Source organism: Narcine bancroftii, chromosome 7 (genome assembly GCF_036971445.1).
Source record: "Narcine bancroftii isolate sNarBan1 chromosome 7, sNarBan1.hap1, whole genome shotgun sequence".
In the NCBI taxonomy this organism is placed as follows: domain Eukaryota; kingdom Metazoa; phylum Chordata; class Chondrichthyes; order Torpediniformes; family Narcinidae; genus Narcine; species Narcine bancroftii.
This window is the reverse complement of record NC_091475.1, coordinates 36,039,072-36,063,412: the sequence shown is the minus strand read 5'-3', so window position 1 is coordinate 36,063,412 and position 24,341 is coordinate 36,039,072. Positions and strand designations below refer to the sequence as shown.

At 46.2% G+C, this 24,341-nt stretch overlaps 2 protein-coding genes across 2 annotated transcripts in view; one reads left to right on the top strand and one right to left on the bottom strand.

The window, feature by feature from the left end:
• Nucleotides 1-24,335, top strand: epsti1 (epithelial stromal interaction 1). The gene is made up of 9 exons (XM_069889614.1): nucleotides 1-344; nucleotides 3,396-3,454; nucleotides 3,974-4,057; nucleotides 8,000-8,156; nucleotides 11,141-11,234; nucleotides 12,733-12,816; nucleotides 13,798-13,871; nucleotides 20,613-20,803; nucleotides 22,141-24,335. The coding sequence occupies exons 1-9, from the start codon at nucleotides 91-93 to the stop codon at nucleotides 22,266-22,268; spliced, it is 1,125 nt and encodes a 374-aa protein (XP_069745715.1). The 5' UTR covers nucleotides 1-90; the 3' UTR covers nucleotides 22,269-24,335.
• dgkh (diacylglycerol kinase, eta) overlaps nucleotides 22,031-24,341 on the bottom strand; it is a 516,150-nt gene continuing 513,839 nt past the window's right edge. Inside the window, exon 17 of the mRNA XM_069889594.1 lies at nucleotides 22,031-22,560. The gene's annotated coding sequence lies outside the window, so the exon portion shown is untranslated. The remainder of the gene's footprint in view (nucleotides 22,561-24,341) is intronic.

Genomic DNA, 24,341 nt, shown 5'->3' with positions numbered 1-24,341 from the left:
TCCCCTCCTTCTCTCCCTGCCCTCTCCCTTCCCCTAACCTCTCTCACCGCCCGCTCTCCTTTACCCCTCCCCTCCTCCTCCTCCTCTCTGATGAACTCGGTCAGCTCCTCCTCTCGCTGCCAGTCCACGACCCGGTACCCAATAAGCTTGGCGATGTCCTACAACAGGAGGCTTTATACCGATCAGCTGGGACGCTCCAGCGGGGTGATGCCGTCCTCGGGATGGACCGATCTCACCCGTCAGGGGGCTGACCCGAGAGTCAGTCGGGATACCTGGCTGGAGGAGGCAAACCCAGGAAGCGACCAGAGCAGCACAACGCAGCCCGACACCCGCAGAACTCAGTAGTAAGGACAAGGTCTTTCGTTACTTCGATGAACCGGGCGACAAAAACTTATGCAAAGTTGGAGAAGAAATTTGGGATATCAACATTTTATTTATTTGTTTATTGTCGTGCTTTTTGTAGGTTAAAAACTCATTTAAAAATATTAATTGGGCGCTTCGATATGAATTAGCGAAAATCAGTGGTGCAATGTGCAACTTTTATAAAGATTGCCCTTTATATCCAAGTAACGCTTTCAGATGACACAAAGAGCATTAATATTTCTACTAAACCAGTAGATTTCAGTTTCGGGTTTCAGTTTCATTTCGCAAGAACCCTTGTCTCTTTGCCAAAAGCCAAGTTGCTGGACAGGCAACATCTGTAGAGGAAGGTAAAAGAGTCTGCAGATGTTTTTTTATTTCAAAAGTAAACTTTATTCGTGACAAAACATGCTGGTAAGAAAGAACTCAGTGCAAAACTCTACCTTCCTGACGTCATTCCATCTGTACATTCAGTGTTGTTGATTCTGTACATAATAGTATTTCAATTTATGAAACATCCAGTACGTTATGGTGAATAGATCTGGCTTTGAGGGACTAAAAAGATGCTTACATTTTATGAAAACAGCTGAGATTGAAAGTATATGAGGATGGTGGGCAGACAAAGTTGGTAGGTCAAAGCAGATTCTAACTAGTTACTTCAACATAAAAAGAGCATTTATAATAAAATCAAAAGGCTGGTCAGTCGGCTCGGCGACATTTGTGGAAAGAGAAACAGAGTAAATGTTTCAGAACTGGGAAAGAATTTAAAAAAAGCACAAGTACATTTTCAGAAGGAGAGAAGCTGGGAGAGGGATGGATAGAATAAAGATGATAATGTGAGTCCATGAAACTTCTTTCCCTGTATTATGTATTGCTATTAGTTGAGCTGTGAGACTTGTCCTCCATACCAGGCAATACAAGTTCAAGTTATTAATCATGTACCAAGGTGCAGTGAAAGAGGTTATTCTGTAAGCAGACAAGTTTACATCTCAATTGTAGTACAAGTGAGCACAGTGAGAGACAAAGAGACATCAGTCGATATGGAGCAAAGGCAGCATTACTACTTTGGGTTCATTCAGGAGTCTGATAAGGGGGAAAGAATGTATCCTTGAATCTGGTGGTGCATGATTCTGAGGGGGTGGGGAGGTTTGAAGAGGATGTGGCTGGGGTGGAATAGTCGTTTAATATGTTGGCAATGGAGGTGTACATGGAGTCGATGGAAGGGAGAGGAGTTCAGGAAAAAAGAATCTCAGGGTTGTATGTGATGTCATGTATGTATTCAGACAATAAATCTGAAATCTGATGGCCTGAGCCATGTTCATATCCCTCTGCAGTTTCTTGCGGTCTTGGGCAGAGCAGTTTCCATATCATGTAGTAATGCACTCTGAGAGGATGCTTTCAGTGACGCACCTGTAGACATTTTTAAGCAATCAGGAGACATGCCAAATTTTCTCTGGCTTTTGAGGAAGGAAAAGTGTTGGTATACTAAAGCTATCTACTATTTAGACTTGGGAGTAAGTTCTGTCCCCCCTCCAGAACCTATAGCAGGCTCATTGGTATCCCTGATATTGAGGGAGAGGTGGTTTTCCTGGTACCAACCACTAGTCCTTTTGTCTTTCTTCTTGCTACGTTCATTATTGTTAAGGATCCTGCGTTTGATAGTGGTGTTATCCACAAATTTAAAAATGGGTTGGAGCTGTGATTGACCACACAATTGTAGAGGACTGAGTGCACAGCCCTGTGATGACCTGGTGTTGAGATGGACATGGAGGAGGTACTGTCACCAATGTTCACTGATCGTCATGGATCCAATCTTCATACTAATGGTGAAATTAAAAACTGAGCCAAAATCACGGAAGGGTAAAGTAGAAATGGCCAGTTCTGAAAGAAAGAATGATTCCTAAAGTTAAGAATTCCAGATCGAGCTCAGGCAGTAGATGAAGTAGTTTTCCCCAAGTTAGGGCCTCTTTCTAACATTGCTGGAGATCACAGAAAGGTAGGTCAGAGTGGCAATGGGGTTGTGAATTATAGCGTCAAGCATGTGGAAGCTCAGGGTCACTCCTGTGGATTAAATGGAGACGTTCCACAAAGCAGTCACTAAGTGGTTTCCCCAAAGCCATGGCGATTACATTGTGAACACTGAGTGCTCTGCAATCGATTGGAAGAAGTAACAAGAAGTGACCACTTCTTCTGGCTGTGATTGGCTCTTTAATAGTACACTCTGGTTGCTGGTTATGTTCCATGGCCCTGGTATGAGCCACACGTAATGCAAATAAAGAAGCACAATCTACTCCTGCCATATTAATCATTGAGTTGTCAACACAGCAATCTTAATCCCATTTACCAGCAGATGGTCAATAGCCTTCTGTGGATTGGCTATTTAATTGCTCATCTTTTGTACTATTGCAAAGATATCTACCTGAACCACCTTCTCAGGGCAGTGCATTCCAAATTCCAACCATACCCAGCCTATCCAATCTCTCTTCATAACTGTAAAGCTCTATCCCAGGAAATGTATTGATAAAAGTCTACTAGGCCTTCTTCATTGACTCATCTAGTCTTGCCCTATCAGAGATGTCTCCTTTGTCTACACGTTCCTCCCCCACCTGCTGTTGAAATCGATTTGGGTTTTTTTCTATTACTATCATTTGATGTGTTGAGCATGCCCCATAGCCTTGCTATTAGCTGTGCAGCACACAGGCAAAGAATTATAATGTACTTCTCTAACTCCTGTGATGAGTCATGTGGTCTAATCTTCTCAGAGACCCTTTGTCCTACCCATCCCTCCCCCACTTGTTCTGCTTCTGAAAACTAACTTGTTTTCTCTCTATCCCAGTCAAGATGAAGGGCCTTGGACCTGAAACAGTAAGTCTGTTCTCTTTCCACAGTCAGGTTATCACACAGGGGCCATATCTGTTGAAAGACCAAACCTCAGATTTCATAGCGCCATCACTGTTCCCTATGAACTATAGCCTACTGTTTCTTTCTAGCTGACAATTTACACCCCAAAAATTTGTCTCTTTTTAAATCTACAGTCGGAATGGATATTCAATGATGACACCAAATATGACCAAGCGATCTCAGATACAGCAGAGTAAGTATTTACATCAAGAAAATAATGTCCATTTAACTTGGCAATCCCTGGTGCAACCCTAATTCATACATTTGTTAGTTCCTGATTTTGATGTTCTTTTGACCTTTTACCTTCAATAAACCAGATCTCCTCTGAAGCTCCGGTATAGTAACTTGCTCCAGTATTTGGTAAACTACACTTGCTCCTGGTACAGCATTCACTTCCAACCTAAAGTTCTTGTTCCATGTCACTAAAGCCTCCCTCAGCCCCACAACTGTCCAAGTCTAACATTAATGCTGCCTGAATGCAAGCTTTGGTGTTCAACTGTTCTAAGATCAAAGCTGATTAAAGTGTATGAAATCAAGGTTATGACACCTATATTTAGTTCCCTTCCGATGAATTTGTGTTGTGTTGAATTATCTGCAGTGAAGTCACCATTTTGATTGATGCACTGGGAAAGGAATCTTAACAATTAAACACATGCTTTCAATGCTGTTTATTGGGCTCGCTTTGGAATAACACCAGTTCTCTGTATTGCAGTAGCCAACAAGGAACTGGAGGAGCTGAGGCAGTGGAAGGAAGCTCATAAACCTGGTCCAATCAGCGTGACTCCCACACAGTTAGGTACGGTAAGGAGGAGGGGCCAAAGGGAATCAGCAGATTTCATAAAGCCCATTTAATAGTCCCAGGTAGGAAGGGAGGCAATCTTTTTCAACATTCATGTAACAGAGTCTATTTATTTCCACTCCCCCCCTTGTCCCCAACATATAATCATACAAATTATAAAAATACTAGTGGGGTTCACAGCCCCCTCCAAAACCAAAGAAAAAACAACCTAGCTTACTAAATAACAAAGGTAAGGAATAAAAAGAACAAAAAAAATCTAAAAAAATGCCCGTCGCCTGGGTCATGTTCTACTTCCTTAACTCCATCCCTTTCCCTACTGGGGCAGGTTTTTATAGTGCCCAGTTTTCTGAAGGGAGGGGGATCTAGTCAATCTGCGTGCCCATGAATTTCAAAGAGGGTTGCCACACTTTAACAAATGTGTCATATTTCCTCCTTAGATTGTACGTGATTCCATATTCCTTCGTGTGGTATTTAATTGGGAGTCAGACTTCCACAAAACCATTACACACTTCCTGGCTACCAACAAGGCAACCTTCACGAACTGAATTTGATATTTCGACAGTCTAAAACTCACGTCCCCAATATTTCCCAGAAGGTATAATTCCAGAACTTGTGGAAAATCCACTTTTGTAATTTTTTTTCAGTATGCCCCCCAGGTCCACCCTGAAGGGTCTCACCTTTTTACATATCCACGTGGAGTGGACAAAGGTTCCAATCTCCACACCACACTTAAAGCACATTTCCAAAATTTATGACTTTGATTTATGTAATTTTTGTGGTGTGTGGTACAGCTGGTGCAAGAAGTTGTATTGGCACCAACTTGTATTTGGCATTAATGACCCCAGTTACACTGTCCAGGCTCAGGTTTTGCCACCATTCTTCATTGATTGTTGTGCTTAAGTCTGACTCCCATCTCTCCCTCAACCTTTCCAAGCCTGGCTTTGGGCCCTCACTTTGGAATATGTAATACATTCAAGAAATAAATTTACACACATTCCCCTATCAAATTAAAATCTCTACATTACTACATCTAGGTAGGGTCATAGATGGTCCTAATTTTTCCCTTTAAAAAGATCTTATTTTCAGATAGCAGAAGAATGTTCTATTAGACAAATCGTATTTGTTCCTTAACTGCAAAATGACATGACCTGCCTCTGTTTGTAATAGTCCTCGATACACCTGATCCCTTTTTGGCACCAGGTGTCCAGGATCTTGTAACCCAGAGTCAAGTGTATTAATTTGTTCTGGGTCAAAGGCATTTTAGGAGATATCCCCACCTTTTATCCAATATATTGATTTATTATTTTGCCATATCTGAAGTATATGCTTTGGTATATACTTTAGTATCCCATTTGTATATAAATTCTCCTGGTGGGGGGTGGGGGGGGGAGGCCTCCCTAAAAGAATGAGATGATAAAGCTTGCCTGGGCTGCCCAATTATATTTTTTGAAATCAGGTAATTTTAACCCCTTCCCTCCCCACAAATTGTAATTCCATGTCAAATTTTCCATGGAGATTCTAGCCACTTTACCATTCCCAGGAACCTTCTGACACATTTGCCGAGAGTCTGAAAGAAAACCCGGGGCAATGAAATGGGTAACAATTGAAAAAGATACTGGAGCCTTGGCAACACCTTCATTCCTACACAGTTAACTCTGTCCACCAGTGTTATGAGCAGAGGCCTCCATCTATCAAGGTCTTCTCAATCTTCCAGAGCAAAGGGAGATAATTGTTTGTATAAGTTACATAAATCTTTTTTCTATTTTTATCCCCAAATACTTAATGCCTTCTTGTGACCATTTAAATTGACTTCTCTGTTGATATTGTCTGTAATTCCCGTTTATCAAAGACATAATTTTATTTTTGTCCAGATTTACCTTATACCCCAAGATCTTTCTATAATTCTCCAGTATGGTCATCAGCCTGGCCAACAACCAACTAACACATCATCAGTAAAAAAGTTTATTTTGTGCTCTAACTGGCACCTTGAACCCCTTATGTCTGGATCCTGCCGAATGGCTTCCTCCAGTATGGACAGCGTTTGAGACACTGGACAGCCCTGCCTACTGGAACTACTCAATGGAAACACTGGAGACATCTGTCCATTTGTAATAATTTTTGCTTAGGATTTATGGTAAAGAGTCTTCACCCAGTTAATTTGACCCAATTCAAACTTATCCAGTATCATGAACAAAAAATTCCACTCCAATCTGTCGAAGGCCTTCTCTGCATCCAGAACTACGGCCACTCCTGGATCCACTCCCGACTGGCTATATTAAGCAATCTAACTATATTGTTTGCTGATTGCCTCCATTCCTGTAAAGTGGTAAAATTATTCCGTGTGCAGGGAGAGCATTTGATCATAGTGGTTGCATGGCTCTGTCAAAAGCCTGCTGCTTACCCCAAGCCCATTACCCCTGTCTAAGCAGTTTTCCTCCTCTTTACTATAAATCTGTTTCATCCACCCTTTCAGGCAGCAAAGCATTGCATTTACATAATTTCACCCCATCTGCTTCCATGCAGAATTGTTTTCCCAATACCTGTATCATGAGACAAACAGATTTTCCTCTAATGGATTCATAGAGTTATATAGCACGGAAACAGACTTGATTGTCCAACTCATCCATGCCAACTATCGAAGCTATCTTATTTCTCTGAGTTTGGCTCCCTCTAAACCTTCCCTATCCATGTACTTGCCCAAGTGTCTCGTAAACCTTATCATTGTACCTGTTTATGCCACCTCCTCTGGAAGCTCGTTCTAGATAGCCACCATCCTTTGTGCCCCTCAAATCACCTTTGAATCTTTCCCCTCTCACCATAAGTCTATGGTCTCGTCTCTAGATTTAGACTTCCATACCCTGGGAAGAAGGCTGTGTCTGTCTTCTCTACTTATACTCCTCGTGATTTTCTAAACCTCCATAAGGTCACCCCTCAGCCTCCTTCGTCCAGGAATAGCAGTCCCACCCTATCTAATCTCCCTTTTTCACTCAAACCATCACATCCCAACAATATCCCCACCTTCTCAGCACCCCCATAGTGGGGAAATCAAACATAAGAAGGTCCAGGTTTAGTTTTTTTTAACAAAGACAGTGGTTGAGTGGAAACAGATACAATCATTACGTTTAAGAGACTTTTAGAAAGGTACATAAATAGACAAGGCTTAGAACTTTCTTGAGAAAAGCTTCGGCTGGAAATAATAACCATTCTTTTTCCCCCACTGATACTGCTCGTCCTGCTGTGTTCCTCCAGCAGATGGTGTTTAGTTTCAGACTCCAGCAGTCTCCTGTGTTTCTCCAAGGCATAGAAGGATACTAATGATGGCAAATCGGAGTAGTCTAGATGGGTAAAAAGATCAACATGGAAAGGGGGCAAAAAGGCCCAATTCTGTGTTACATGACAATGCAGAGAAGCCACAAAGCGGGCTCCTGTCTGCAGCATAGGGCTTCTGTTAACATGGCAGACTGTTCTTAACAACTTGCAAGCACACAAAACGTAATTGTCAGCTAAAGGCACTTCTTGAGCTCTATAATAAGTCTGCTCACAAACTTAACACTCTTGAAATGTAGACCCCATACCCCATCCAAACCATTTCATCTCTTGAGGGGGGTCATAAATATGAGCAGATCCCACACCTCAGCAGGGTCTGTGACCAAGCTGTATGACATACCACATGCAGACATTCTTGAATGCTTTGCCCAGCCTGTATGCCTGGCGCTCCACCAGTGCTCCCTTTCCCCCCATTTGCACAGCCCATTCTGGCAGTGATGTAATGCTGCTTATTGATATGGAGTGTCTACTTTTTGGTCATACCTTGAAGAAGGGCTCAGGCCCAAAACACTGGTTATTTATCTTTACCTCCTATAGACGCTGCATGACCTACTGAGTTTTCCCAGCATTTTTGTGTTTTTACTGCTTATTGATATTCCTTCCCTCCATTAGGCCAAAAAAAAGGGCAGGATAAGAAAAGGAAAGAAGCCCAAGAACTCGAATATCAGAAAATGAAGGAAATTCAGAGGGAGAAAGCCAATAAACTGGCAGAGAGAAGGAGGCAGGAGGACCAGCAGAGGAAAGCACAGCAGGAAGCCCTGCACTACCAGTAGGTATCACAGACCTCAGTGAACTGACACTGCCCAATCTTCTACATGTGGTAAAGCTTCAGGTTTCCTGCACTGACTAGAATGAACAGTGGCTCCAGGCAGTGGGACTGCAGAGGTTTTGTTTAGCTAGGATGACCATCAACTCTTGGCTCAAGAATTCATTTCACAGCATCTTACATTGGAGAAGGGCAGAGGCCGGCAGCTTTTGTGGTATTGCAGTTGCCAGTACGTTTTCACTTTCCAGGTATGTGTACAGAGAGAAGAAGAGACCCTTCATCCCATAGCATCAGTCGGTGATTGCACCTGTGCTGCGTCTTCCATATTGGCCCTTCCCTTCGACCAGCCCGCAGGTCTCTGTGCTCATTAAATCCAATGCACTTGCTCATTTTTGCATCTGATGGTGCCTTGTCCCATGTACGTCTGGGCTCAATTTTAATCAGGAAGAAACAGACCTCAGAGAATTCTGAAATAAAAATGGGAGATGCTGGAGAGAGAAGGATCGGGTCACCAAACTTTCATCAGAATTGGAGAGGTTGGAGGTAAAAGGGGTTGATGTTTTTGAAAGCTAATGTGGAAATAAAAGATGCCATCAATTAGATATTTTGCAAATCTTGGCATATCTCTCACTCCCACTCACTGCTGGATAGTTGAAACCTTAGTAAGGGCAAGAGGCCTTGAACTTGATGTGATTGCCTTGGCACATTCTGAGCATGTTAGGCTCTCTGCACAATCCTTTAGTGCCCAAGCAAAGGGCTGGAGTTACCTTCCTACTTTCTGGTGTGTGTGTGTTTTGACCATAATTGCCTCCAGTTATGAGCCGTTAAGACATATGTTACCCACAAGTTAACAGGTAAGGAAAGAATATTCATTCTCCAGTGAACAAGAAAGCAGTTGTTGAGTATGTCATTCTAAATGTTTCCATTATTTTTCTGCTTGGGAGAAAACATTTAAAATATTAAATCCTGCAAGCTGAACCTTACAGGCAAACTGAAGATTTACTAGCTTGTTGTCCAGGCTTCAGGAACTGAGATACAAGGAAAGGTTAAACAGGACTTGCATCGAAGAATGAGGGGGGATTTGATAGAGGTATTTAAAATTATGAGTTGGATAGAAGAGTAAATGTAGATTGGCTTTTTCTAATGAGGGTAGGTGGGATCAAACCAGAGGACATGGGTTAAAGTTGAAAGGGGAAAAATTTAGGTGGAATGTGAGGAGGAACTTCTTCACACAGAGAGTGGTGGGAATGTGGAATGAGCTGCCAGCTGAGGTGTTGAATGTGGGCACAATTTTAACATTTAAGAAGAATTTGGACAGGTACATGGATGGGAGAGGTATGGAGGGCTATGGACTGTGTGCAGATCAGTGGGACCAGGAAAAAAATGGCTTAGCGTAGACTAGAAGGGCTGAAGGGACCTGTTTCTGTTCTGTAGTGTTCTATGGTTCTATCTAAATAATAAAACTTGCCTTTTGGAAGTGTTTGTCAGGCAGATAATTTTGGTTCTGATTGCTGCTGGTTAGTTTAATGAAGGTGATTTTGAGGTTCCTGAATGTGTAGCGATTTCCAAGGAGAGGTGTACATGAGCTCTTTCCACTTGTTTCCACTGAATGCTCAGAGCTCTCTGTTTACCTCGTTCATTTCAGGACATTGTAAATTGACTCAAACAGAAAGTCTGTGTTTGCACATGTAACACTGGCCCAGGTTAGAAAGGATACAAAGGAAGGGAAATACACACTATACTAGATTGAGTCAGAAAAGTAGAAACTTTTCCCACTTGTCCCTTCTCTTCCTCACCATTTGCTGAATTTAATGACTCTCTTCATGGACTCCATTTCTCCCACCATTCCTTGTCCACATAACCTTCACCTGGCGATTCCTACCAAGACCTCATTAAAGAGGAGTGACACCCTCCTCCCTTTATGATCCTCAGATATGCCAGAATAAGTCAAATTCAAGTTTGTTTATCATCCGATTGATGAAAGTGTTTTTTGGTCCATGGTGAAAAACAGTACAAACATACAGACAGACAAGTATGGTACATATATACATATATATATTTAAAATAAATATTATTAAATAGTGGAGACTCGGAGAGTTGTTTGAGCAGTCATTCAGCAGTCCCATTACTCGTGGGAAGAAGCTGTTCCTCAGCCTGGTGGTTCTGCCTCTAATGCTTCTGTATCACTTACCCGATGGAAGTAGCTGGAAAATGCTGTGTGCGGGGTGGTAGAGGTCCTCACTCTTTAAACAACAATCCAGGTAAATCACGTCGAAGGGGAGGGTATGCCTGCGGAAGTCTCCCAATGTTTCACAATCAGCTTTACAGTTGCAACAGCAATGAATGTGAAACAGTGAGGCCTTTAAAATGTCAAGTCTCTGTAACCAAACACAATCTGCTGGTGGGATCGGCAGGTTGAGCAGCATCAGTGGGAGAAAACAACTGGCCAATGCTTCGAGCTGAAACTTCGTTTTGAGCATGTTTTGGCACAAAAATTCAACCCTTCCTTTCTCTCCCACTGACACTCCCAAACCTGAGCTCCTCCAGCTGAGTGTGTTGGGTTTCAGACTCCAGCATCTGCAGCATCCCTCAAGTCTCTTGAGTTGGGCTTGAAATTGCTGTCTATGTTGTATTTATTCCATACTTATGGTGGCTGGAAAAGAGCATTAGTTGAAGCAATGTCCAACTGACAACAGCATGGCACATTCTAATGATGTGTGCAGGGAAATTAAACAGAAATCAAATTAAGCAGATGGCCATTCCCAAACGGAGCTCCTGTACCAAAATGGGTATCTTGCACTAAACCGCTTCAATGGTATTTTTTTCATCCGATACTTAAGCCCCTTTGCTGCCTTCACAATGAATAATAGTACCCATTTAGACATTCCACAGCCACGGGGGCTGGAACTTGGATTCTCGTTGAGGGTTGGCCTCTCTTCAACAGCTGATTGATGACTTATGCACATTGTGATCTGATATCACAACAGGTCAAACCAACAGTTCCTTGACAGCATAGAGGCCAGCAGATGCAACAGCCAGTCATACCTGCGTCCCAGCTTTGTAGATTCCACCAGCGCCTGGGTAAGTGTCTTGAGGAAGATCATGTATTATCCACACGGACACGTCTTTATTCAGCTGCCTGGTCTTTCTCTTGCTCTCTCTCTCTTTCTCTCTTCTCTCTCTCTCTCTCTCTCTCTCTCTCTCTCTCTCTCTCTCTCTCTCTCTCTCTCTCGTCTTGTTTTCTGCTGTTATTTTGCAGGGGAATGGCTGGTTACTTTGAGTAATGTTGAGAAAACCCAATCGTATTGATGCTGGCTGGCTCTTCATCTGGAGAAGTGAGCATTAGTGTCAGTAGGCCTTTTCAAATCCCATTGTAAAATGGAGATGCCCCGGAAATTTTCCCGGGAACCCTTCTGTGAACCAGCAATGTAAAAAGGTTGACCTGGGAATTTTAAACGGGTTCGCAGCCCTGGGTAATTTTCCTGGATCACCCTCTCCCTGCAGAATGAAGAGCCAAATGGCCAAGCAGGGAAGCCTCAAGACATCAGCGTCACGTAAGCGATTAAAATGAAAAGATACTTAACACCAGAGAACTGTGGGTCGCTTTTGCCCATCTCGAAGGCAACATAATGCAGATGAATGGCCATCCTCGTTAACCATAGTCCCTCACACAGCTGTATTTCCCAGAGCGGTTCAAACTGCATGAGGGATTATGGGAAATGAAGTCAGCTTTCATCCCGCATTGTGCACTGTCATGACGTGGCGAAGTGCAGGGGGAAGGGGGGATGACTGGACGACCAACCAATGTTCGGACAGCGGGAGGGGGGGGAGGGAGCGGATGGGCAAGCAACCAACCTATTGACAGCTGGGAGGGAGGGAGCGGGTGGGCGAGTGAATGATGGTCAGCTGGGGAGAGGAAGGGAGAGGGACTGGGCAGGAAAACAATTGACCAATGGACAGGGAGAGGGAGCAGGCAGGCGAGTGACTAACCTACCAATGGGAGGGAGGGAGCGGGCGGCAAGTGACCCATTGACTGATGGACGGCCAGGCGGATGAGAGACTTTTGGACAGGCAGGGAAGGGGTGGGTGGGCAATCGACGGATGCGGGGGAGATCTTAGTGCGTAACGCGTCATCAATTGGGGGAAGGATTCCCCCTAAATTGCCAGGGAAGGCAAATTCCCAGGAATTTAGATCACAATGTAAAAGGCCTGGAAGGTCCTGAATTCCTGGAAATTTATCTGGGGAAAAAGTAGGGTCACCACTCGCCTGCAGTATGAAAATGCCTACTAACTTGCTGTGAACTGGATGAAGAGATGTTAAGGTGTTACCTTGCAGTGACAGCTGGAACCTGAGTGATTTCCCACATCTCCCCTCTATTTGCTATAACTAGCAATGCGGAAACAGTGGCAAGTTTATGTTCTGCTGCCTAGCATTTGTTCAGATTGCTTTTTACTGGTTTCATGAGCGACTGACCCTCTTCAAAGCTTGTATTCTTGTCAGATGATGTGACCAAACAAATTTCCAGAGGCACTGCCCTTTGATTTGACATTACATGATCTCTTTCCATTTCTACCTCAGGCTAAATCTCATACTTATCGAGAGAATCAGAAAATGGTTGAAGACAGGAAACTACAGAAGATGAAAGAAGACCAAAGGAGAAAAGTGAGAACATCTTAAAATCATAACATTTACCCCTCCAACGCAAGATTCAGTTTATTGTCACACACACAACATCCACCTAAATAGTCCTTTTGTTTGCTCTGTAAAGAAAAGCAAAGGGTTCCCAAGTCCTCCAGCACCATTACAAAACAAGAAAGTAAAACAAAAGAGAGACCCTTCAGGGACATCAAGCTGCTGTGGATCTCGCTGCCTCGTCTGACGTAGCTGACCCCAAGGCCACCATCACCTCTGTCTATGGAGGCCCCACATCTTGATCTTGCCTCCAAATGGTTCGGAAGCTGTCAGTGCCCCAAGCCTTTCGGGAAGCCCTCCTCCCCAACATGTCATCCTTTGAACTATGATGTGTCCATGGACCTTTGGGAGACATCTTGACCCTGATCTAGACACTGATCCCAGCTGATATCGCAATCCCTGAGAGCTAAGGCAGCACTTCAAGGATCCCACTCAAGTACAGTCACTCCCTCATCCAAAGGAGGCTTCTCCTTTACGTTTTGGAGGCAGCCTTAAGAGGAGTCTGATTCCACACACTTCCAAACTGATCTGACTATGAGGAGCAAGATAATTAAAGATATATTATTGTGATAGTACAGATCTATCACCAATGTACATAGTGTATATAGTTACTGTATCTAGACTGTGCTTACAGCGATTGGCTGAGAGCTTAGCCACGCCTACTGTCCGGGCCTTAAAGGGTTGTGTCCCTAGCCAGGTCGGATCATTCCGGACTGGTCGGCCACCTGTGAAGAGCTCCTGTCTTTTGCTAATGAAAGCCTTGGTTTGGATCAACAAGTCTTTGATTCTTTCAACGAGCTCTACAATTATGTTTACAAATAGCAGGATAGATCAACCATTGGATGAAGCTCCTGAACAGCAGAGATTCTGTGAATTGGGACTCCCTCAAATCAACACATATTGAAAGATAAGGATCAACACCAAAATTAACATTGTAATTTCTTTCACCAGAGTGAATACTTAATGGAGAAGGAATCCCAACTAGAAGCTGAACAGCAAAAAAGGCTTCAGGAAGATCACAGAAGGTGTGTATAAAGTGAGGCCAGGCGACCTTTTACCATGCGTGTGTCCGTCACTGTGTAGTGCGTGTGGTGTGTTAATCACTGTGTAGTAAGTGTGGTGTGTCCGTCACTGTAGTGAGTGTGGTGGGTCCGTCACTGTGTAGTGAGTGTGGTGTGTCCGTAACTGTAGTGACTGCGGTGTGTCCGTCACTGTAGTGAGTGTGGTGTGTCCGTCACTGTGTAGTTAGTGTGGTTGTCCGTCACTGTAGTGAGTGTGGTGTGTCCGTCACTGTGTAGTGAGTGTGGTGCATTTGTCACTGTGTAGTGAGTGTGGTGTGTCCGTCACTGTAGTGAGTGTGGTGTGTCCGTCACTGTAGTGAGTGTGGTGTGTCCGTCACTGTGTAGTGAGTGTGGTGTGTTTGTCACTGTGTAGTGAGTGTGGTGTGTCCGTCACTGGGTAGTGAGTGTGGTGTGTTTGTCACTGTGTAGTGAGTGTGATGTGTCCGTCACTGTGTAGTGAGTGTGGTGTGTCCGTCACTGTGCAGTGAGTGCGGTGTGTCCGTCACTGTGTAGTGAGTGTGGTGTGTTTGTCACTGTGTAGTGAGTGTGGTGTGTCCGTCACTGTAGTGAGTGCGGTGTGTCCGTCACTGTAGTGAGTGCAGTGTGTCCGTCACTGTGTAGTGAGTGCGGTGTGTTTGTCACTGTGTAGTGAGTGTGGTGTGTCCGTCACTGTGTAGTGAGTGTGGTGTGTTTGTCACTGTGTAGTGAGTGTGGTGTGCCCGTCACTGTGTAGTGAGTGTGGTGTGTTTGTCACTGTGTAGTGAGTGTGGTGGGTCCGTCACTGTAGTGAGTGTGGTGTGTCCGTCACTGTGTAGTTAGTGTGGTGTGTCCGTCACTCTAGTGAGTGTGGTGTGTCCGTCACTGTGTAGTGAGTGTGGTGTGTTTGTCACTGTGTAGTGAGTGTGGTGTGTCCGTCACTGTGTAGTGAGTGTGGTGTGTCCGTCACTGTAGTGAGTGTGGTGTGTCCGTCACTGTGTAGTGAGTGTGGTGTGTTTGTCACTGAGTAGTGAGTGTGGTTGTCCGTCACTGTAGTGAGTGTGGTGTGTTTGTCACTGAGTAGTGAGTGTGGTGTGTCCGACACTGTGTAGTGAGTGTGGTGTGTTTGTCACTGTGTAGTGAGTGTGGTGTGTTTGTCACTGTGTAGTGAGTGTGGTGTGTCCATCACTGTGTAGTGAGTGCGGTGTGTCCGTCACTGTAGTGAGTGTGGTGTGTCTGTCACTGTGTAGTGAGTGTGGTGTGTCCGTCACTGTAGTGAGTGTGGTGTGTCCGTCACTGTGTAGTGAGTGTGGTGTGTCCGTCACTGTGTAGTGAGTGTGGTGTGTTTGTCACTGTGTAGTGAGTGTGGTGTATCCGTCACTGTGTAATGAGTGTGGTGTGTACGTCACTGTGTAGTGAGTGTGGTGTGTTTGTCACTGTGTAGTGAGTGTGGTGTGTCCGTCACTGTAGTGAGTGTGGTGTGTCCGTCACTGTGTAGTGAGTGTGGTGTGTACGTCACTGTGTAGTGAGTGTGGTGTGTCCGTCACTGTAGTGAGTGTGGTGTGTCCGTCACTGTGTAGTGAGTGTGGTGTGTTTGTCACTGTGTAGTGAGTGTGGTGTGTCCGTCACTGTGTAGTGAGTGTGGTGTGTTTGTCACTGTGTAGTGAGTGTGATGTGTCCGTCACTGTGTAGTGAGTGTGGTGTGTCCGTCACTGTGCAGTGAGTGCGGTGTGTCCGTCACTGTGTAGTGAGTGTGGTGTGTTTGTCACTGTGTAGTGAGTGTGGTGTGTCCGTCACTGTAGTGAGTGCGGTGTGTCCGTCACTGTAGTGAGTGCAGTGTGTCCGTCACTGTGTAGTGAGTGCGGTGTGTTTGTCACTGTGTAGTGAGTGTGGTGTGTCCGTCACTGTGTAGTGAGTGTGGTGTGTTTGTCACTGTGTAGTGAGTGTGGTGTGCCCGTCACTGTAGTGAGTGTGGTGTGTCCGTCACTGTGTAGTGAGTGTGGTGTGTTTGTCACTGTGTAGTGAGTGTGGTGGGTCCGTCACTGTAGTGAGTGTGGTGTGTCCGTCACTGTGTAGTTAGTGTGGTGTGTCCGTCACTCTAGTGAGTGTGGTGTGTCCGTCACTGTGTAGTGAGTGTGGTGTGTTTGTCACTGTGTAGTGAGTGTGGTGTGTCCGTCACTGTGTAGTGAGTGTGGTGTGTCCGTCACTGTAGTGAGTGTGGTGTGTCCGTCACTGTGTAGTGAGTGTGGTGTGTTTGTCACTGAGTAGTGAGTGTGGTTGTCCGTCACTGTAGTGAGTGTGGTGTGTTTGTCACTGAGTAGTGAGTGTGGTGTGTCCGACACTGTGTAGTGAGTGTGGTGTGTTTGTCACTGTGTAGTGAGTGTGGTGTGTTTGTCACTGTGTAGTGAGTGTGGTGTGTCCGTCACTGTGTAGTGAGTGCGGTGTGTCCGTCACTGTGTAGTGAGTGCGGTGTGTTCGTCACTGTAGTGAGTGTGGTGTGTCCGTCACTGTAGTGAGTGTGGTGTGTCCGTCACTGTAGTGAGTGTGGTGTGTCCGTCACTGTAGTGAGTGTGGTGTGTCCGTCACTGTGTAGTGAGTGTGGTGTGTCCGTCACTGTGTAGTGAGTGTGGTGTGTTTGTCACTGTGTAGTGAGTGTGGTGTATCCGTCACTGTGTAATGAGTGTGGTGTGCACATCACTGTGTAGTGAGTGTGGTGTGTTTGTCACTGTGTAGTGAGTGTGGTGTGTCCGTCACTGTAGTGAGTGTGGTGTGTCCGTCACTGTGTAGTGAGTGTGGTGTGTACGTCACTGTGTAGTGAGTGTGGTGTGTCCGTCACTGTAGTGAGTGTGGTGTGTCCGTCACTGTGTAGTGAGTGCGGTATGTCCGTCACTGTGTAGTGAATGCGGTATGTCCGTCACTGTGTAGTGAGTGCGGTGTGTCCGTCACTGTGTAGTGAGTGGGGTGTGTCCGTCACTGTGTAGTGAGTGTGGTGTGTCCGTCACTGTAGTGAGTGCGGTGTGTCCGTCACTGTGTAGTGAGTGCGGTGTGTCCGTCACTGTGTAGTGAGTGGGGTGTGTCCGTCACTGTGTAGTGAGTGCGGTGTGTCCGTCACTGTGTAGTGAGTGGGGTGTGTCCGTCACTGTGTAGTGAGTGTGGTGTGTCCGTCACTGTGTAGTGAGTGTGGTGTGTCCGTCACTGTAGTGAGTGTGGTGTGTCCGTCAATGTGTAGTGAGTGCGGTGTGTCCGTCACTGTGTACTGAGTGGGGTGTGTCCGTCACTGTGTAGTGAGTGTGGTGTGTCCGTCACTGTGTAGTTAGTGTGGTGTGTCCGTCACTGTGTAGTGAGTGTGGTTTGTCCGTCACTGTAGTGAGTGTGGTGTGTCCGTCACTGTGTAGTGAGTGTGGTGTGTCCGTCTCTGTAGTGAGTGTGGTGTGTCCGTCACTGTGTAGTGAGTGTGGTGTGTCCGTCACTGTGTAGTGAGTGTGGTGTGTCCGTCACTGTAGTGAGTGTGGTGTGTCCGTCACTGTGTAGTGTGTGTGGTGTGTCCGTCACTGTAGTGAGTGTGGTGTGTCCGTCACTGTGTAGTTAGTGTGGTGTGTCCGTCACTGTGTAGTGAGTGTGGTGTGTCCGTCACTGTAGTGAGTGTGGTGTGTCCGTCACTGTAGTGAGTGTGGTGTGTCCGTCACTGTGTAGTTAGTGCGGTGTGTCCGTCACTGTGTAGTGAGTGCGGTGTGTCCGTCACTGTGTAGTGAGTGCGGTGTGTCCGTCACTGTGTAGTGAGTGCGGTGTGTCCGTCACTGTAGTGAGTGCGGTGTGTCCGTCACTGTAGTGAGTGCGGTGTGTCCGTCACTGTGTAGTGAGTGTGGTGTGTCCGTCACTGTGTAGTGAGTGTGGTGTGTCCGTCACTGTGTAGTGAGTGTGGTGTGTCCGTCACTGTGTAGTGAGTGTGGTTGTCCGTCACTGTAGTGAGTGCGGTGTGTCCGTCACTGTGTAGTGAGTGCGGTGTGTCCGTCACTGTAGTGAGTGTGGTGTGTCCGTCACTGTGTAGTGAGTGTGGTGTGTCCGTCACTGTGTAGTGAGTGTGGTGTTTCCGTCACTGTAGTGAGTGTGGTGTGTCCGTCACTGTGTAGTTAGTGTGGTGTGTCCGTCACTGTAGTGAGTGTGGTGTGTCCGTCACTGTAGTGAGTGTGGTGTGTCCGTCACTGTGTAGTGAGTGTGGTGTGTCCGTCACTGTTTAGTGAGTGTGGTGTGTCCGTCACTGTAGTGAGTGTGGTGTGTCCGTCACTGTGTAGTTAGTGTGGTGTGTCCGTCACTGTAGTGAGTGTGGTGTGTCCGTCACTGTGTAGTGAGTGTGGTGTGTTCGTCACTGTGTAGTGAGTGTGGTGTGTTCGTCACTGTGTAGTGAGTGCGGTGTGTCCGTCACTGTGTAGTGAGTGTGGTGTGTCCGTCACTGTAGTGAGTGTGGTGTGTCCGTCACTGTGTAGTGAGTGCGGTGTGTCCGTCACTGTGTAGTGAGTGTGGTGTGTCCGTCACTGTGTAGTGAGTGTGGTGTGTCCGTCACTGTGTAGTGAGTGTGGTGTGTCCGTCACTGTAGTGAGTGTGGTGTGTCCGTCACTGTGTAGTGAGTGTGGTGTGTCCGTCACTGTGTAGTGAGTGTGGTGTGTCCGTCACTGTAGTGAGTGTGGTGTGTCCGTCACTGTAGTGAGTGTGGTGTGTCCGTCACTGTGTAGTGAGTGTGGTGTGTCCGTCACTGTGTAGTGAGTGGGGTGTGTCCGTCACTGTGTAGTGAGTGGGGTGTGTCCGTCACTGTGTAGTGAGTGGGTTGTGTCCGTCACTGTAGTGAGTGTGGTGTGTCCGTCACTGTGTAGTGAGTGCGGTGTGTCCGTCACTGTAGAGAGTGTGGTGTGTCCGTCACTTTGTAGTGAGTGTGGTATGTCCGTCACTGTGTAGTGAGTGTGGTGTGTCCGTCACTGTGTAGTGAGTGTGGTGTGTTTGTCACTGTGTAGTGAGTGCGGTGTGTCCGTCACTGTGTAGTGAGTGAGGTGTGTCCGTCACTGTAGTGAGTGCGGTGTGTCCGTCACTGTGTAGTGAGTGCGGTGTGTCCGTCACTGTGTAGTGAGTGTGGTGTGTCCGTCACTGTGTAGTGAGTGTGGTGTGTCCGTCACTGTAGTGAGTGTGGTGTGTCCGTCACTGTGTAGTGAGTGTGGTGTATCCGTCACTGTAGTGAGTGTGGTGTGTCCGTCACTGTGTAGTGAGTGTGGTGTGTCCGTCACTGTGTAGTGAGTGTGGTGTGTCCGTCACTGTGTAGTGAATGCGGTGTGTCCGTCACTGTGTAGTTAGTGGGGTGTGTCCGTCACTGTGTAATGAGTGATGTGTGTCCGTCACTGTGTAGTGAGTGGGGTGTGTCCGTCACTGTGTAGTGAGTGTGGTGTGTCCGTCACTGTGTAGTGAGTGTGGTGTGTCCGTCACTGTGTAGTGAGTGTGGTGTGTCCGTCACTGTAGTGAGTGTGGTGTGTCCGTCACTGTGTAGTGAGTGCGGTGTGTCTGTCACTTTGTAGTGAGTGTGGTGTGTCCGTCACTGTGTAGTGAGTGCGGTGTGTCCGTCACTGTGTAGTGAGTGTGGTGTGTCCGTCACTGTGTAGTGAGTGTGGTGTGTCCGTCACTGTGTAGTGAGTGTGGTGTGTCCGTCACTCTAGTGAGTGTGGTGTGTCCGTCACTGTGTAGTGAGTGTGGTGTGTCCGTCACTGTGTAGTGAGTGTGGTGTGTCCGTCACTGTGTAGTGAGTGTGGTGTGTCCGTCAGTGTGTAATGAGTGCGGTGTGTCCGTCACTGTAGTGAGTGCGGTGTGTCCGTCACTGTGTAGTGAGTGCGGTGTGTCCGTCACTGTGTAGTGAGTGCGGTGTGTCCGTCACTGTGTAGTGAGTGCGGTGTGTCCGTCACTGTGTAGTGAGTGCGGTGTGTCCGTCACTGTGTAGTGAGTGCGGTGTGTCCGTCACTGTGTAGTGAGTGCGGTGTGTCCGTCACTGTGTAGTGAGTGTGGTGTGTCCGTCACTGTGTAGTGAGTGTGGTGTGTCCGTCACTCTAGTGAGTGTGGTGTGTCCGTCACTGTGTAGTGAGTGTGGTGTGTCCGTCACTGTGTAGTGAGTGTGGTGTGTCCGTCACTGTGTAGTGAGTGTGGTGTGTCCGTCACTGTGTAGTGAGTGTGGTGTGTCCGTCACTGTGTAGTGAGTGTGGTGTGTCCGTCAGTGTGTAATGAGTGCGGTGTGTCCGTCACTGTAGTGAGTGCGGTGTGTCCGTCACTGTGTAGTGAGTGTGGTGTGTCCGTCACTGTGTAGTGAGTGTGGTGTGTCCGTCACTGTGTAGTGAGTGTGGTGTATCCATCACTGTGTAGTGAGTGTGGTATATCCATCACAGTGTGGTGTGTCTGTCACTGTGTAGTGAGTGTGGTGTGTCCATCACTGTGTATTGAGTGTGGTGTATCCATCACTGTGTAGTGAGTGTGGTATGTCCGTCACTGTGTAGTGAGTGTGATGTGTCCGTCACTGTGTAGTGAGTGTGGTGTGTCTGTCACTATGTAGTGCATGTGGTGTGTCCGTCACTGTGTAGTGAGTTTGGGATCTCCATCACTCCTCATGTCTCTACTCTTTGTTTTACCTCTGCATTTCACTGGATAATAATGTTTGTCATCACTAATGTGTTATACAGTTTCAGATTTTTTTTTCTCTAATAGAAAGAATAATGCCTTTTTGGACAAGCTTGAAAGGCGACAATCCGGTGGGAACTCCCAGCATGTTTCACCTTTGTTATCTGATGAAAATGGCTTGGGAGAAGAAGCCAGAGAATATATTTCATCAACATCTTATGAAGAAGTGCAGGAGGGAGAGGAGGACTTCACTGATGCTCAGACAAGTTCACCTGAAGGTAATGGATGTCTACCAGAACTTCAGACTATTTAAAATCAGCCTCTTATAGAGAAATGTAACCATATTATGATGAAACAGTGGAGGATCTTTGTGTTGGGATGGATATAGGCAGGAAAACGTTCAACTTCAGCCAGGGTTGGAGAGAACATCCTCACAAAGATTTTTTGAATGAAACTGCCTTTGGTCTTGCTAATAAATATCTAAAGTACTGCACTTTTGTAGTGATGTGGCTCATTCACCAAATGTCTGAGGTTTGGACGGCACGGTTGGCGTAGCGGTTAGCACAGTGCCTTTACAGCTCCAGCAGTCGGGATCAGGGTTCGAATCCCGTCCTGTCTGTAAGGAATTTGTATGTTTTCCCTACTTTTACATGGGTTTTCCCCAGGGGCTCCAGTTCCCTCCCACCGTTCGAAATGTACCTGGGCTGTAGGTTAATTAGATGTAAAGTGGGTGGCATGGAATCGTGGATGAAAATGGCCTGTTACCGTGATGTATGTCTAAATTTAATTTATTTAATTGAGATGGATGAAGGACAAATCTTTCAAGAGGATGAGAGCTCATGCAACTCTTCTGTTTTAGTGTGGATATCTTATGATGTCAATTGTGTGGGTGCTTTGCAGGATTTCCTCAATTCCTACAGAAGGGTGGGGACTGCTGCCTCTCGGTGGAGGATGCAGGAAGTCCTCAGTCACATGAAAGCTATGTCAGTGTTCTGCAGAATAGGGTAGATTTATTCACTAAAGTCACCCTCACTGCATTCTGATCGATATGTGCTTGTTGTGACGTGGTGAGTGGCATACATCACTCTCTACATATGATGCACAGTGACAGGCACTCCTAACTCACCACACAGAGACAGGCACTCGTCACTATCTACAGGAGACACATAGTAATGGGCACCTTCTGATATGTGGCAGTAATGTGCCACAGGGCAGGTTGGTGAAAGACCATTACAGATACACGATCCTTTATCCAGACTTCTAAAATCCAGAAAGCTCTAAAATCTGGTAAGTGGGGAGAGAGGCGGCCAAGGGACTGGCACACAGGGGAGACGGCTGAGAGACCGGTGCTTGGGGAGGCGGCCGAGGGATCAGCGGTTGGGGGAGGCGGCCGGGCGACTGGAAGGGAGTGGGGGTGGATATGGCAGCACCAAAATATAAGCTCCCATGTACATATCAAAATAAATTTCTGTGTAAAATGTTATAAACTATCATTTATGTGACAGTATAAATCGCAATATATGCAGGCCTGAAAATCATCTCATAATTGAGCAGACCTGATTACAATTACAGAAGTCATTGAGTTTCTCCATCCCATTGGATTTTTGGTGAACAGGTATCGATGAAGATTGGGATTTGATGAAACTGTGTACTTCCTTCCCTCGATATCATCCAACGGTCCTGAAGGAATTCTTGCAGAAGTGCGATGGAGACTATGCAAGGGCGGTCCAGCTTCTGCAATGAACCCCTTGGAGTCGACTGGAATCACTTGGTCAGATCTTTTTTCACAGTAGTAAATACATAACTCAAGCAGTCCATTCAAATTCAATGTAACCCTCCCCCAGAAAGCATTTGATGACATAGTCACATGGCCAGTGGAACCAACTTGAGTAGCAGCTTCTCATATCTCACACATCATAGAGGTGTCTCGACAAACCATCACGATCGCCATGTTGACTGTCCATTTCTACGTATGGATGTTGTCTCACCCGATGAGTTCCACAAACAGCTCATAAACTGTTCAAGGTTCCAGCACCTACAGTTTTTGTTTCTCTTTAGAAAAATTATATTCCTCCTGCACCCAGCTTAAAACACAGTAAAACATGAACATAGGATTTTCTAATTTTAACTCAACCCCAACCTGCATTTTGTCCCACTGTTTACATTGCTCCTTTTTTAACCTTTCCCCCTCCTCATGGACTCTCCCTCCAACTGCCTCTCCCGTCATATCTGCCCACTACCCCACCATTTCTGCCCAGCCCCACCCCCATTTTTCCCCCTTTATATACTTGACATCTCTTCCCAATTCCGTCTCAATCAAGGACCAAAAATGGCGGTGCTGCCAGAGCTACTGTAATGGCAGCACTGCCATGGAAAGCAGGGAGCAAAGCCTCAGTGATACCCTGCGGGGTCTAACTGACCAGACAAACTGCCTTTGGCCCCATACAGGCTTTAAATGGCCAGTTAAAGGAGCCAATGGTAGCTTATTATAAAATCCTGTGACTGCGGGGTCTGGCACAAGATGGCAATGACTATGATCAGCAGCGGCCACAAGTGGTTGCAAACTCCAGGGAAGCGGAGGCCTGGAGCAGGGTACCAGAATATGGGACACCATACTCCCCCTCCCCCTTTTGAGAAGGGGAAGCAGAACTCACGGGACAGTGACCACAGTGACAGACCAGTGAGGTGCTCTGTGGCTGAAGGGCACACAGGAGGTGGGCTGTTGGTGACTCAAGGCGAGGTAACCACCTACGATGCAGGCTGCTGGCGACTGCAGTCAAAGGACTCACACAAAGCTGCTGACTGCCAGAGACTGGCTGAAAGGGTACCAGGTATCAGAACCGGGATGTGAGAGGGCGCTGGAGGCTTCCTGATAGTGTCAGAGGTGTCCATCTGGAGCTCAGGTTACTGATAGTTCGGACTGAAGTCTGTGTGATTGTGGAGGCTGCTGGAGGCCATTCCATGAACAGTCAGTGATTTTGGGTGGGGGAGGAGACTCTCATTTGCTTCTCTTTCTCTGACTATAAGGGGTGCTGGGCAATTTATCCTGATTGCAAATCTTACAGCAGACTAAAGGAAATTTAATGTAATATATTTTCTGTTTTATTACACAACAATAAAATAATCTTGAATCTTGAACTCAAAATGTGGAGTGACCAAGGATACTGAGACCCTTCTGGCTTCTCTTTGTTGAGCTGGTAGAAGAGCTCTCTCACAGTTCAGTGACTTGGGTTCGATCCTGACCTTAATTGCTGTCTGAGTAGAGTTTGCACCCTGTGACTGAAAGCTTCCCCCCGATGCTCCAGTTTCCTCCAATATCCAGCTTGTAGGTTAGGTGGCCATTGTAAGTTGTTCTTTGTGTCGGTGAGTTATAAAATGTGGAGAAAGTACAATGGGATTGATGTAAACAATGGTTGGTACAGACAGTCCGCTGAAGGACCACTTTATGTGCTGTTTAACACTATGACTAATTTTACTTAGCTGCCCACAGGAAGCTTTGTGCTGTAGAATTTCCAGCATCTGAGCAAGGAAAGGCCATTTAGTTGTATCATGACTGTCCTCCCATAGGCCCATTGTGTTTTCTCTACCTTGTTATTGATTTAGCATTTCCACATTGGAAAGGACTGGCACTTCACTCAGTTGACAGGATCTAGAAGAAAGGAAGTTCCTAAATTCTGTAAAATGGCCACTAACCACACAGCTGCAATCACAAAAATTGTTTCTAGTGCTAATGAGATCTTCAACCAAAGAGTGGTTGGAACAAGGCTCAAGGCCCATGTTGGAATGTGGAATAAAAATGGAATAAACCAACTTTGT